This window comes from Dendrobates tinctorius, unplaced genomic scaffold, assembly GCF_039654945.1.
Source record: "Dendrobates tinctorius isolate UK_male_01 unplaced genomic scaffold, ASM3965494v1 ptg000357l, whole genome shotgun sequence".
Classification (NCBI taxonomy): domain Eukaryota; kingdom Metazoa; phylum Chordata; class Amphibia; order Anura; family Dendrobatidae; genus Dendrobates; species Dendrobates tinctorius.
The window spans coordinates 642,354-659,597 of NW_027362023.1; the positions used below are offsets into that span (position 1 = coordinate 642,354).

Sequence of the window (17,244 nt, forward strand, 5' to 3'; positions counted from 1 at the left end):
ACGGCATGCGAGGATGCCTTTTCAGCGTTAAAGACTGCCCTCGTCACTGCTCCTGTCTTGGCTGCTCCGGATTATAAACGCAGGTTCCTCGTGCAGACAGATGCATCCACCTTTGGGATTGGGGCAGTACTTAGCCAAGTGAACGCCGCCGGAGAAGAACATGCTGTTGCTTTTGCCAGTTGGAAACTACTGGATAAGGAAGTTGCCTATGCCACTATTGAAAAGGAGTGCCTTGCCATCGTATGGGCGCTAAAAAAATTGCAGCCCTACTTGTATGGCAGAGACTTTACAATTGTTACAGACCACAACCCCATCACATGGCTGAATCGCGTATCAGGGGACAATGGAAGATTGCTGCGGTGGAGCTTGTCCTTACAACCCTACTGCTTCTCCATCCAATACAAGCGGGGAAGTCAACACCAGAACGCCGATGGACTGTCTCGACAAGAAGAACCATAGGCTCCCCAGGCCGACCTACCCCTGCCACTGTACAAGGAACTATAAATAACTGAGCAATGTGGACTAAAGTGAGCAGGCCAGAGGTCTGTGTAGACCTCATGGCGTGCTCACTTATTATGGGGGGGGGGAGGTTGTGATGGTGTGATATGTTATGTGGATGTCATTTTTTGTATATTACTATTTTTAACAATTCCAGTTATTTTCATAGTGTTTTTCTTATTACAGTGAGGCTGTAGACTTACAATGTATCTGTCTCTTGATGACCCCCTGTAGTGCATTAATCCCTAAGGCCCTTTGTTCTCCTCTGGGAGGCCGTGAAACCGCCCCAGCTTGTTTGACTACCCCTGGACAAGGAAGGGGGTCGGGGGAGAACAGGAGCTGGACAGGTCAGTTCCGGGGTGTACAGGATCGTGTACAGACAGCACTTCAGAGAGAGAAGGACCCATTTTATCCTCTGGTGCTAGAGTTGTGGAATCTCGTTTCCCTGGACATTTTATCCTTATACTGGACTGCATTCTTATTCTGGACTATCTTATCCTTTGTGTGGTGGACTGAATATGGACCTTTTCATATTTTTGCCTGAATAAAGGTCTTGGAATTGTTCACTCGTCGCTTGCTCTGTTGATTGTGTGATACCAGAGAAGGACCCCGTGACAGTCACTGATCTATGACATCCGAGACTAAAATGTGTGGAACAACTCTCCTGCGTGGGTTTCCTCTCGAGTCTACACACATTCCAAAGACTGATGGGGAATGTAGATTGTGAGCCCCATTGGGGACAGTGATGATGATGTCTGTAAAGCGCTGGGGAATATGTTGGCGCTATATAAATTATTATTATTGTGCAGTTGGCTGAGGGAGAACCAGGGGTTCAGAGATTCCAGGTATCAGTGGGTGAGGACCACATAGCTGCACTGTACGCGTCTCCTCGTGTCTAATAAAGGAGAAATCTCATGGGTAATTCATCTGTTATCAGTAAGTCATGTCAAGGAAAAAACGGCAAGATGATCAAAATCCCGCAATCTCCAGAGCATAAAATCATCAGGGACAAGTCTGACGGCACAATGGGGGACTCAGCCCGGGTACAATGGTGGGACACGGCCCGGGCACATTGGGGGACACAGCCCGGGTACATTGGGGGACACGGCCCGGGTACAATGGTGGGACACGGCCCGGGCACATTGGGGGACACAGCCCGGGTACATTGGGGGACATGGCCCCTACACATTGGGGGACACAGCCCCTGCACATTGGGGTACTCAGCCCGGGTACAATGGTGGGACACGGCCCGGGCACATTGGGGGACACAGCCCGGGTACATTGGGGGACACGGCCCCTGCACATTAGGGGACACAGCCCCTGCACATTGGGGTACTCAGCCCGGGTACAATGGTGGGACACGGCCCGGGCACATTGGGGGACACGGCCCGGGCACATTGGGGGACACAGCCCGGGTACAATGGTGGGACACGGCCCGGGCACATTGGGGGACACAGCCCGGGTACATTGGGGCACACGGCCCCTGCACATTGGGGGATTCAGCCAGGGCACATTGGGGGACATGTCCCTGCACATTGGGGGATTCAGCCCGGGTACAATGGTGGGACACGGCCCCTGCACATTGGGGGACTCAGCCCGGGTACAATGGTGGGACACGGCCCGGGCACATTGGGGGACATGGCCCCTGCACATTGGGGGACTCAGCCCGGGTACAATGGTGGGACACGGCCCGGGCACATTGGGGGACATGGCTCAGGAACAATCCTGTGTCGCCGTCATCAATTTCTAGGTTAGATAATTTATTTTATGAAAGAGATCAGTTTCCAGATCGTCACATTCTGGTATTCTCACATGTTACAATTAAAGATTTAGTTTTAAACTTGAAAACCTTAGATATACGGCTCAGCAGTCAGTATCACACAGGAGAGGATTAGATACACGGCTCAGCAGTCAGTATCACACAGGAGAGGATTAGATACACGGCTCAGCAGTCAGTATCACACAGGAGAGGATTAGATACACAGCTCAGCTGTCAGTATCACACAGGAGAGGATTAGATACACGGCTCAGCAGTCAGTATCACACAGGAGAGGATTAGATACACAGCTCAGCAGTCAGTATCACGCAGGAGAGGATTAGATACACGACTCAGCAGTCATTATCACACATGATAGGATTAGATACACGGCTCAGCAGTCAGTATCACACAGGAGAGGATTAGATACACGGCTCAGCAGTCAGTATCACACAGGAGGATTAGATACACGACTCAGCAGTCAGTATCACACAGGATAGGATTAGATACAGGTCTCAGCAGTCAGTATCACACAGGAGAGGATTAGATACACGGCTCAGCAGTCAGTATCACACAGGAGAGGATTAGATACACGGCTCAGCAGTCAGTATCACACAGGAGAGGATTAGATACACAGCTCAGCTGTCAGTATCACACAGGAGAGGATTAGATACACGGCTCAGCAGTCAGTATCACACAGGAGAGGATTAGATACACAGCTCAGCAGTCAGTATCACGCAGGAGAGGATTAGATACACGACTCAGCAGTCATTATCACACATGATAGGATTAGATACACGGCTCAGCAGTCAGTATCACACAGGAGAGGATTAGATACACGGCTCAGCAGTCAGTATCACACAGGAGGATTAGATACACGACTCAGCAGTCAGTATCACACAGGATAGGATTAGATACAGGTCTCAGCAGTCAGTATCACACAGGAGAGGATTAGATACACGGCTCAGCAGTCAGTATCACACAGGATAGGATTAGATACACGGCTCAGCAGTCAGTATCACACTGGATAGGATTAGATACACGGCTCAGCAGTCAGTATCACACAGGAGAGGATTAGATACACGGCTCAGCAGTCAGTATCACAGGAGAGGATTAGATACACAGCTCAGCTGTCAGTATCACACAGGAGAGGATTAGATACACGGCTCAGCAGTCAGTATCACACAGGAGAGGATTAGATACACAGCTCAGCAGTCAGTATCACGCAGGAGAGGATTAGATACACGGCTCAGCAGTCATTATCACACATGATAGGATTAGATACACGGCTCAGCAGTCAGTATCACACAGGAGAGGATTAGATACACGGCTCAGCAGTCAGTATCACACAGGAGGATTAGATACACGACTCAGCAGTCAGTATCACACAGGATAGGATTAGATACAGGTCTCAGCAGTCAGTATCACACAGGAGAGGATTAGATACACGGCTCAGCAGTCAGTATCACACAGGATAGGATTAGATACACGGCTCAGCAGTCAGTATCACACTGGATAGGATTAGATACACGGCTCAGCAGTCAGTATCACACAGGATAGGATTAGATACATGGCTCAGCAGTCAGTATCACACAGGAGAGGATTAGGTCCACGGCTCAGCAGACAGTATCACACAGGATAGGATTAGATACACGGCTCAGCAGTCAGTATCACACAGGATAGGATTAGATACACGGCTCAGCAGTCAGTATCACACAGGATAAGATTAGATACACGGCTCAGCAGTCAGTATCATACAGGATAGGATTAGATACACGGCTCAGCAGACAGTATCACACAGGATAGGATTAGATACACGGCTCAGCAGACAGTATCACACAGGATAGGATTAGATACACGGCTCAGAAGACAGTATCACACAGGATAGGATTAGATACACGGCTTAGCAGTCAGTATCACACAGGATAAGATTAAATACACGGCTCAGCAGTCAGTATCACACAGGATAGGATTAGATACACGGCTCAGCAGACAGTATCACACAGGATAAGATTAGATACACGGCTCAGCAGTCAGTATCACACAGGATTGGATTAGATACACGGCTCAGCAGACAGTATCACACAGGATAAGATTAGATACACGGCTCAGCAGTCAGTATCACACAGGATAGGATTAGATACACGGCTCAGCAGACAGTATCACACAGCATAAGATTAGATACACGGCTCAGCAGGCAGTATCACACAAGATAAGATTAGATACACAGCTCAGCAGTCAGTATCACAAAGGATAGGATTAGATATACAACTCAGCAGTCAGTATCACAGGATAAGATTAGATACACGGCTCAGCAGTCAGAATCACAAAGAATAGGATTAGATACACGGCTCAGCAGTCAGTATCACAGAGGAGAGGATTAGATACACGGCTCAGTAGTCAGTATCACACAGGATAAGATTAGATACACGGCTCAGCAGTCAGTATCACACAGGAGAGGATTAGATACACGGCTCAGTAGTCAGTATCACACAGGATAGGATTAGATACACGGCTCAGCAGTCAGTATCACACAGGATAAGATTAGATACACGGCTCAGCAGTCAGTATCACACAGGAGAGGATTAGATACACGGCTCAGCAGTCAGTATCACACAGGAGAGGATTAGATACACGGTTCAGCAGACAGTATCACACAGGATAGGATTAGATCCACGGCTCAGAAGTCAGTATCACACAGGAGAGGATCAGATATACGGCTCAGCAGTCAGTATCACACAGGATAGGATTAGATCCACGGCTCAGCACTCAGTATCACACAGGAGAGGATTAGATACACGGCTCAGCAGTCAGTATCACAAAGGATGGGATTAGATACACATAGGATTAGATACACAGCTCAGCAGTCAGTATCACAAAGGATGGGATTAGATACACATAGGATTAGATACACAGCTCAGCAGTCAGTATCACACAGGATAGGATTAGATACACAGCTCAGCATTCAGTATCACACAGGATAGGATTAGATACACGGCACAGCAGTCAGGTATCACACAGGATAGGATTAGATACACGGCTCAGCAGTCAGTATCACGCAGGATAGGATTAGATATACGGCTCAGCAGTCAGTATCACACAGGATAGGATTAGATACACGGCTCAGCAAACAGTATCACAGAAGAGGATTAGATACACGGCTCAGCAGTCAGTATCACACAGGATAGGATTAGATACAAAGCTTAGCAGTCAGTATCACACAGGATAGGATTATATACACGGCTCAGCAGTCAGTATCACACAGGATAGGATTAGATACACGGCTCAGCAGTCAGTATCACACAGGATAGGATTAGATACACGGCTCAGCAGTCAGTATCACACAGGATAGGATTAGATACACAGCTCAGCACACAATATCACACAGGATAGGATTAGATACACGGCACAGCAGTCAGTATCACACAGGATATGATTAGATACACGGCTCAGCAGTCAGTATCACAAAGGATAGGATTAGATGCACGACTCTGCAGTAAGTATCACACAGGATAAGATTAGATACACGGCTCAGCAGTCAGTATCACACAGGATAGGATTAGATACACGGCACAGCAGTCAGTATCACACAGGATAGGATTAGATACACGGCTCAGCAGTCAGTATCATGCAGGATAGGATTAGATATACGGCTCAGCAGTCAGTATCACGCAGGATAGGATTAGATATACGGCTCAGCAGTCAGTATCACACAGGATAGGATTAGATACACGGCTCAGCAAACAGTATCACAGAAGAGGATTAGATACACGGCTCAGCAGTCAGTATCACACAGGATAGGATTAGATACAAAGCTTAGCAGTCAGTATCACACAGGATAGGATTAGATACACGGCTCACCAGTCAGTATCACACAGGATAGGATTAGATACACAGCTCAGCAGTCAGTATCACACAGGATAGGATTAGATACACAGCTCAGCATTCAGTATCACACAGGATAGGATTAGATACACGGCACAGCAGTCAGTATCACACAGGATAGGATTAGATACACGGCTCAGCAGTCAGTATCACGCAGGATAGGATTAGATATACGGCTCAGCAGTCAGTATCACACAGGACAGGATTAGATACACGGCTCAGCAAACAGTATCACAGAAGAGGATTAGATACACGGCTCAGCAGTCAGTATCACACAGGATAGGATTAGATACAAAGCTTAGCAGTCAGTATCACACAGGATAGGATTAGATACACGGCTCAGCAGTCAGTATCACACAGGATAGGATTAGATACACGGCTCAGCAGTCAGTATCACACAGGATAGGATTAGATACACGGCTCAGCAGTCAGTATCACACAGGATAGGATTAGATACACAGCTCAGCACACAATATCACACAGGATAGGATTAGATACACGGCACAGCAGTCAGTATCACACAGGATATGATTAGATACACGGCTCAGCAGTCAGTATCACAAAGGATAGGATTAGATGCACGACTCTGCAGTAAGTATCACACAGGATAAGATTAGATACACGGCTCAGCAGTCAGTATCACACAGGATAGGATTAGATACACGGCACAGCAGTCAGTATCACACAGGATAGGATTAGATACACGGCTCAGCAGTCAGTATCATGCAGGATAGGATTAGATATACGGCTCAGCAGTCAGTATCACGCAGGATAGGATTAGATATACGGCTCAGCAGTCAGTATCACACAGGATAGGATTAGATACACGGCTCAGCAAACAGTATCACAGAAGAGGATTAGATACACGGCTCAGCAGTCAGTATCACACAGGATAGGATTAGATACAAAGCTTAGCAGTCAGTATCACACAGGATAGGATTAGATACACGGCTCACCAGTCAGTATCACACAGGATAGGATTAGATACACAGCTCAGCAGTCAGTATCACACAGGATAGGATTAGATACACAGCTCAGCATTCAGTATCACACAGGATAGGATTAGATACACGGCACAGCAGTCAGTATCACACAGGATAGGATTAGATACACGGCTCAGCAGTCAGTATCACGCAGGATAGGATTAGATATACGGCTCAGCAGTCAGTATCACACAGGACAGGATTAGATACACGGCTCAGCAAACAGTATCACAGAAGAGGATTAGATACACGGCTCAGCAGTCAGTATCACACAGGATAGGATTAGATACAAAGCTTAGCAGTCAGTATCACACAGGATAGGATTAGATACACGGCTCAGCAGTCAGTATCACACAGGATAGGATTAGATACACGGCTCAGCAGTCAGTATCACACAGGATAGGATTAGATACACGGCTCAGCAGTCAGTATCACACAGGATAGGATTAGATACACAGCTCAGCACACAATATCACACAGGATAGGATTAGATACACGGCACAGCAGTCAGTATCACACAGGATAGGATTAGATACACGGCTCAGCAGTCAGTATCACAAAGGATAGGATTAGATGCACTACTCCGCAGTCAGTTTCACACAGGATAAGATTAGATACACGGCTCAGCAGTCAGTATCACACAGGATAGGATTAGATACACAGCTCAGCATTCAGTATCACACAGGATAGGATTAGATACACGGCACAGCAGTCAGTATCACAGGATAGGATTAGATACACGGCTCAGCAGTCAGTATCACGCAGGATAGGATTAGATATACGGCTCAGCAGTCAGTATCACACAGGATAGGATTAGATACACGGCTCAGCAAACAGTATCACAGAAGAGGATTAGATACACGGCTCAGCAGTCAGTATCACACAGGATAGGATTAGATACAAAGCTTAGCAGTCAGTATCACACAGGATAGGATTAGATACACGGCTCAGCAGTCAGTATCACACAGGATAGGATTAGATACACGGCTCAGCAGTCAGTATCACACAGGATAGGATTAGATACACGGCTCAGCAGTCAGTATCACACAGGATAGGATTAGATACACAGCTCAGCACACAATATCACACAGGATAGGATTAGATACACGGCACAGCAGTCAGTATCACACAGGATAGGATTAGATACACGGCTCAGCAGTCAGTATCACAAAGGATAGGATTAGATGCACGACTCCGCAGTCAGTATCACACAGGATAAGATAAGATACACGGCTCAGCAGTCAGTATCACAAAGGATAGGATTAGATACACGACTCAGCAGTCAGTATCACAAAGGAGAGGATTAGATACACGGCTCAGCAGTCAGTATCACACAGGAGAGGATTAGATATACGGCTCAGTAGTCAGTATCACACAGGATAAGATTAGATACATGGCTCAGCAGTCAGTATCACACAGGAGAGGATTAGATACACGGCTCAGCAGTCAGTATCACACAGGAGAGGATTAGATACACGGCTCAGCAGACAGTATCACACGGGAAAGGATTAGATACACGGTTCAGCAGTCAGTATCACATAGGATAAGATTAGATACACGGCTCAGCAGTCAGTATCACACAGGAGAGGATTAGATATACGGCTCAGTAGTCAGTATCACACAGGATAGGATTAGATACACGGCTCAGCAGTCAGTATCACACAGGATAGGATTAGCTACACGGCTCAGCAGTCAGAATCACACAGGACAGGATTAGATACACGGCTCAGCAGTCAGTATCACACAGGATAAGATTAGATACACGGCTCAGCAGTCAGTATCACACAGGATAGGATTAGATACACGGCTCAGCAGACAGTATCACACAGGAGAGGATTAGATCCACGGCTCAGCAGTCAGTATCACACAGGATAAGATTAGATACACGGCTCAGCAGTCAGTATCACACAGGAGAGGATTAGATATACGGCTCAGTAGTCAGTATCACACAGGATAGGATTAGATACACGGCTCAGCAGTCAGTATCACACAGGATAGGATTAGCTACACGGCTCAGCAGTCAGAATCACACAGGACAGGATTAGATACACGGCTCAGCAGTCAGTATCACACAGGATAAGATTAGATACACGGCTCAGCAGTCAGTATCACACAGGATAGGATTAGATACACGGCTCAGCAGACAGTATCACACAGGAGAGGATTAGATCCACGGCTCAGCAGTCAGTATCACACAGGATAAGATTAGATACACGGCTCAGCAGTCAGTATCACACAGGAGAGGATTAGATATACGGCTCAGTAGTCAGTATCACACAGGATAGGATTAGATACACGGCTCAGCAGTCAGTATCACACAGGAGAGGATTAGATATACGGCTCAGCAGTCAGTATCACACAGGATAGGATTAGATACACGGCTCAGCAGTCAGTATCACGCAGGAAAGGATTAGATACACGGCTCAGCAGTCAGTATCACACAGGACAAGATTAGATACACGGCTCAGCAGTCAGTATCACACAGGAGAGGATTAGATACACGGCTCAGTAGTCAGTATCACACAGGATAGGATTAGATACACGGCTCAGCAGTCAGTATCACACAGGAGAGGATTAGATACACGGTTCAGCAGACAGCATCACAGGATAGGATTAGATCCACGGCTCAGCAGTCAGTATCACACAGGAGAGGATTAGATACACGGCTCAGCAGACAGTATCACACAGGATAGGATTACATCCACGGCTCAGCAGTCAGTATCACACAGGATAGGATTAGATACACGGCTCAGCAGTCACTATCACAAAGGATAGGATTAGATGCACGACTCCGCAGTCAGTATCACACAGGATAAGATAAGATACACGGCTCAGCAGTCAGTATCACAAAGGATAGGATTAGATACACGACTCAGCAGTCAGTATCACAAAGGAGAGGATTAGATACACGGCTCAGCAGTCAGTATCACACAGGAGAGGATTAGATATACGGCTCAGTAGTCAGTATCACACAGGATAAGATTAGATACATGGCTCAGCAGTCAGTATCACACAGGAGAGGATTAGATACACGGCTCAGCAGTCAGTATCACACAGGAGAGGATTAGATACACGGCTCAGCAGACAGTATCACACGGGAGAGGATTAGATACACGGTTCAGCAGTCAGTATCACATAGGATAAGATTAGATACACGGCTCAGCAGTCAGTATCACACAGGAGAGGATTAGATATACGGCTCAGTAGTCAGTATCACACAGGATAGGATTAGATACACGGGTCAGCAGTCAGTATCACACAGGATAGGATTAGCTACACGGCTCAGCAGTCAGAATCACACAGGACAGGATTAGATACACGGCTCAGCAGTCAGTATCACACAGGATAAGATTAGATACACGGCTCAGCAGTCAGTATCACACAGGATAGGATTAGATACACGGCTCAGCAGACAGTATCACACAGGAGAGGATTAGATCCACGGCTCAGCAGTCAGTATCACACAGGATAAGATTAGATACACGGCTCAGCAGTCAGTATCACACAGGAGAGGATTAGATATACGGCTCAGTAGTCAGTATCACACAGGATAGGATTAGATACACGGCTCAGCAGTCAGTATCACACAGGAGAGGATTAGATATACGGCTCAGCAGTCAGTATCACACAGGATAGGATTAGATACACGGCTCAGCAGTCAGTATCACGCAGGAAAGGATTAGATACACGGCTCAGCAGTCAGTATCACACAGGACAAGATTAGATACACGGCTCAGCAGTCAGTATCACACAGGAGAGGATTAGATACACGGCTCAGTAGTCAGTATCACACAGGATAGGATTAGATACACGGCTCAGCAGTCAGTATCACACAGGAGAGGATTAGATACACGGTTCAGCAGACAGCATCACAGGATAGGATTAGATCCACGGCTCAGCAGTCAGTATCACACAGGAGAGGATTAGATACACGGCTCAGCAGACAGTATCACACAGGATAGGATTACATCCACGGCTCAGCAGTCAGTATCACACAGGAGAGGATTAGATACACGGCTCAGCAGACAGTATCACACAGGAGAGGATTAGATACACGGCTCAGCAGAGAGTATCACACGGGAGAGGATTAGATACACGGTTCAGCAGTCAGTATCACACAGGATGGGATTAGATACACAGCTCAGCAGTCAGTATCACACAGGATAGGATTAGGTACACGGCTCAGCAGTCAGTATCACACAGGAGAGGATTAGATACACGGCTCAGCAGTCAGTATCACACAGGATAAGATTAGATACACGGCTCAGCAGTCAGTATCACACAGGAGAGGATTAGATATACGGCTCAGTAGTCAGTATCACACAGGATAGGATTAGATACACGGCTCAGCAGACAGTATCACACAGGATAGGATTAGATACACTCAGAAGTCAGTATCACACAGGATAGGATTAGATACACGGCTCAGCAGTCAGTATCACACAGGATAAGATTTGATACACGGCTCAGGAGTCAGTTTCAAACAGGAAAGGATTAGATACATGGCTCAGTAGTCAGTATCACACAAGATAGGATTAGATACACGGCTCAGCAGTCAGTATCACACAGGATAAGATTAGATACACGGCTCAGAAGACAGTATCACACAGGATAGGATTAGATCCACGGCTCAGCAGTCAGTATACACAGGAGAGGATTAGATACACGGCTCAGCAGTCAGTATCACACAGGATAGGATTAGATGCACGGCTCAGCAGTCAGTATCACAGGATAAGATTAGATACACGGCTCAGCAGTCAGTATCACACAGGAGAGGATTAGATATACGGCTCAGCAGTCAGTATCACACAGGATAGGATTAGATACACGGCTCAGCAGTCAGTATCACGCAGGATAGGATTAGATACACGGCTCAGTAGTCAGTATCACACAGGATAAGATTAGATACACGGCTCAGCAGTCAGAATCACAGGAGAGGATTAGATACACGGCTCAGTAGTCAGTATCACACAGGATAGGATTAGATACACGGCTTAACAGTCAGTATCACACAGGATAAGATTAGATACACGGCTCAGCAGTCAGTATCACACAGGAGAAGATTAGATACACGGCTCAGCAGTCAGTATCACACAGGAGAGGATTAGATACACGGTTCAGCAGACAGCATCACACAGGATAGGATTAGATCCACGGCTCAGCAGTCAGTATCACACAGGATAAGATTAGATACACGGATCAGCAGTCAGTATCACACAGGATAGGATTAGATACACGGCTCAGCAGTCAGTATCACACAGGATAGGATTAGATACACGGCTCAGCAGTCAGTATCACACAGGAGAGGCTTAGATGCACGGCTCAGCAGTCAGTATCACACAGGATAGGATTAGATACACGGCTCAGCAGTCAGTATCACACAGGAGAGGATTAGATACACGGCTCAGCAGTCAGTATCACACAGGATAGGATTAGATACACGGCTCAGCAGTCAGTATCACACAGGAGAGGATTAGATACACGGCTCAGCAGTCAGTATCACACAGGAGAGGATTAGATACACGGCTCAGCAGTCAGTATCACACAGGATAGGATTAGATACACGGCTCAGCACTCAGTATCACACAGGAGAGGATTAGATACACGGCTCAGCAGTCAGTATCACACAGGAGAGGATTAGATACACGGCTCAGCACTCAGTATCACACAGGATAGGATTAGATACACGGCTCAGCAGTCAGTATCACACAGGAGAGGATTAGATACACGGCTCAGCACTCAGTATCACACAGGATAGGATTAGATATACGGCTCAGCAGTCAGTATCACACAGGAGAGGATTAGATACACGGCTCAGCACTCAGTATCACACAGAATAGGATTAGATACACGGCTCAGCAGTCAGTATCACACAGGAGAGGATTAGATACACGGCTCAGCAGTCAGTATCACACAGGAGAGGATTAGATACACGGCTCAGCAGTCAGTATCACACAGGAGAGGATTAGATACACGGCTCAGCAGTCAGTATAACACAGGAGAGGATTAGATACACGGCTCAGCAGTCAGTATCACACAGGAGAGGATTAGATACACGGCTCAGCAGTCAGTATCACACAGGAGAGGATTAGATACACGGCTCAGCAGTCAGTATCACACAGGAGAGGATTAGATACACGGCTCAGCACTCAGTATCACACAGGAGAGGATTAGAGACAGTATCTACTGTGTGATCACGGAGGATAAGATGCAAAATAAGGATAACCCGTATTCTGACACTGAGGGTAAACTATTTAAATTTAATGAAATAACCCGTCATTATTTCGTTCTTCTTGACCAGGAGAGATCTATTGTAACGACCACAACAAAGCACAGGGTGTGCCAAGATGGCGGCGACGGAATTTCCGGTGATTACACAACTGACGGGACAAAACAACAGAAGGGACAGTATCAACTTCCGCTCGTTTTAAAAACGCAAACTATAATGTCCCCCGCGCATGCGTGAATTAGCGAACAAAGAGCGGCTCAGTGCGCTTGCGGACAGGAAGTTTCTGTTGTCGTGGTGATAGCAAGCTGCGCATGCGTAACAGCAGTGTTTTATTTCTATAGCAACATCATAACGAAGTTGCCTCCTGTGAGAGACGATGGAATCCAACCCCGTGCTGCTGTACGGAGAGGCCGAGGGCACGGTGCGGGGTCTGCGGAGCTTCACCCTGCGCGACACCGGCTCCGGGGGGTGAGAAACGGGGAGAGAATGGGAGTGCAGCTCTGGAGGATCAGTAATGTAATGTGTGTACACAGTGACTGCACCAGCAGAATAGTGAGTGCAGCTCTGGAGTATAATACAGGATGTAACTCAGGATCAGTATTGTAATGTATGTACACAGTGACTGCACAGCAGAATAGAGAGTGCAGCTCTGGAGTATAATACAGGATGTAACTCAGGATCAGTAATGTAATGTATGTACACAGTGACTGCACCAGCAGAATAGTGAGTGCAGCTCTGGAGTATAATACAGGATGTAACTCAGGATCAGTATTGTAATGTATGTACACAGTGACTGCACAGCAGAATAGAGAGTGCAGCTCTGGAGTATAATACAGGAGGTAACTCAGGATCAGTAATGTAATGTATGTACACAGTGACTGCACCAGCAGAATAGTGAGTGCAGCTCTGCGGTATAATACAGGAGGTAACTCAGGATCAGTAATGTAATGTATGTACACAGTGACTGCACAGCAGAATAGAGAGTGCAGCTCTGGGGTATAATACAGGAGGTAACTCAGGATCAGTAATGTATGTACACAGTGACTGCACAGCAGAATAGAGAGTGCAGCTCTGGAGTATAATACAGGAGGTAACTCAGGATCAGTAATGTAATGTATGTACACAGTGACTGCACCAGCAGAATAGTGAGTGCAGCTCTGCGGTATAATACAGGAGGTAACTCAGGATCAGTAATGTAATGTATGTACACAGTGACTGCACAGCAGAATAGAGAGTGCAGCTCTGGGGTATAATACAGGAGGTAACTCAGGATCAGTAATGTAATGTATGTACACAGTGACTGCACAGCAGAATAGAGAGTGCAGCTCTGGGGTATAATACAGGAGGTAACTCAGGATCAGTAATGTAATGTATGTACACAGTGACTGCACCAGCAGAATAGTGAGTGCAGCTCTGGGGTATAATACAGGAGGTAACTCAGGATCAGTAATGTATGTACACAGTGACTGCAACAGCAGAATAGAGAGTGCAGCTCTGGGGTATAATACAGGAGGTAACTCAGGATCAGTAATGTAATGTATGTACACAGTGACTGCACCAGCAGAATAGAGAGTGCAGCTCTGGGGTATAATACAGGAGGTAACTCAGGATCAGTAATGTATGTACACAGTGAGTGCACCAGCAGAATAGTGAGTGCAGCTCTGGGGTATAATACAGGAGGTAACTCAGGATCAGTAATGTAATGTATGTACACAGTGACTGCACCAGCAGAACAGTGAGTGCAGCTCTGGAGTATAATACAGGAGGTAACTCAGGATCAGTAATGTAATGTATGTACACAGTGACTGCACCAGCAGAATAGTGAGTGCAGCTCTGGAGTATAATACAGGAGGTAACTCAGGATCAGTAATGTAATGTATGTACACAGTGACTGCACCAGCAGAATAGTGAGTGCAGCTCTGGAGTATAATACAGGAGGTAACTCAGGATCAGTAATGTAATGTATGTACACAGTGACTGCACCAGCAGAATAGTGAGTGCAGCTCTGGAGTATAATACAGGATGTAACTCAGGATCAGTAATGTAATGTATGTACACAGTGACTGCACCAGCAGAATAGTGAGTGCAGCTCTGGGGTATAATACAGGAGGTAACTCAGGATCAGTAATGTAATGTATGTACACAGTGACTGCACAGCAGAATAGTGAGTGCAGCTCTGGGGTATAATACAGGATGTAACTCAGGATCAGTAATGTAATGTGTGTACACAGTGACTGCACCAGCAGAATAGAGAGTGCAGCTCTGGGGTATAATACAGGATGTAACTCAGGATCAGTAATGTAATGTGTGTACACAGTGACTGCACCAGCAGAATAGAGAGTGCAGCTCTGGGGTATAATACAGGATGCAACTCAGGATCAGTAATGTAATGTGTGTACACAGTGACTGCACCAGCAGAATAGAGAGTGCAGCTCTGGGGTATAATACAGGAGGTAACTCAGGATCAGTAATGTAATGTATGTACACAGTGACTGCACAGCAGAATAGAGAGTGCAGCTCTGGGGTATAATACAGGAGGTAACTCATGATCAGTAATGTAATGTATGTACACAGTGACTGCACCAGCAGAATAGTGAGTGCAGCTCTGGAGTATAATACAGGATGTAACTCAGGATCAGTATTGTAATGTATGTACACAGTGACTGCACAGCAGAATAGAGAGTGCAGCTCTGGAGTATAATACAGGATGTAACTCAGGATCAGTAATGTAATGTATGTACACAGTGACTGCACCAGCAGAATAGTGAGTGCAGCTCTGGAGTATAATACAGGATGTAACTCAGGATCAGTATTGTAATGTATGTACACAGTGACTGCACAGCAGAATAGAGAGTGCAGCTCTGGAGTATAATACAGGAGGTAACTCAGGATCAGTAATGTAATGTATGTACACAGTGACTGCACCAGCAGAATAGTGAGTGCAGCTCTGCGGTATAATACAGGAGGTAACTCAGGATCAGTAATGTAATGTATGTACACAGTGACTGCACAGCAGAATAGAGAGTGCAGCTCTGGGGTATAATACAGGAGGTAACTCAGGATCAGTAATGTATGTACACAGTGACTGCACAGCAGAATAGAGAGTGCAGCTCTGGAGTATAATACAGGAGGTAACTCAGGATCAGTAATGTAATGTATGTACACAGTGACTGCACCAGCAGAATAGTGAGTGCAGCTCTGCGGTATAATACAGGAGGTAACTCAGGATCAGTAATGTAATGTATGTACACAGTGACTGCACAGCAGAATAGAGAGTGCAGCTCTGGGGTATAATACAGGAGGTAACTCAGGATCAGTAATGTAATGTATGTACACAGTGACTGCACAGCAGAATAGAGAGTGCAGCTCTGGGGTATAATACAGGAGGTAACTCAGGATCAGTAATGTAATGTATGTACACAGTGACTGCACCAGCAGAATAGTGAGTGCAGCTCTGGGGTATAATACAGGAGGTAACTCAGGATCAGTAATGTATGTACACAGTGACTGCAACAGCAGAATAGAGAGTGCAGCTCTGGGGTATAATACAGGAGGTAACTCAGGATCAGTAATGTAATGTATGTACACAGTGACTGCACCAGCAGAATAGAGAGTGCAGCTCTGGGGTATAATACAGGAGGTAACTCAGGATCAGTAATGTATGTACACAGTGAGTGCACCAGCAGAATAGTGAGTGCAGCTCTGGGGTATAATACAGGAGGTAACTCAGGATCAGTAATGTAATGTATGTACACAGTGACTGCACCAGCAGAACAGTGAGTGCAGCTCTGGAGTATAATACAGGAGGTAACTCAGGATCAGTAATGTAATGTATGTACACAGTGACTGCACCAGCAGAATAGTGAGTGCAGCTCTGGAGTATAATACAGGAG

The 17,244-nt window shown here is 46.3% G+C and overlaps 1 protein-coding gene across 1 annotated transcript in view; it reads left to right on the top strand.

Moving 5' to 3' along the window:
• Positions 1–13,683: 13,683 nt before the first annotated feature.
• The window catches only part of ZMYND10 (zinc finger MYND-type containing 10), a 56,362-nt gene continuing 52,801 nt past the window's right edge, over positions 13,684–17,244 (top strand). Inside the window, exon 1 of the mRNA XM_073562541.1 lies at positions 13,684–13,819. Coding sequence (XP_073418642.1) covers positions 13,728–13,819 — 92 coding nt within the window. The 5' untranslated portion in view covers positions 13,684–13,727. The remainder of the gene's footprint in view (positions 13,820–17,244) is intronic.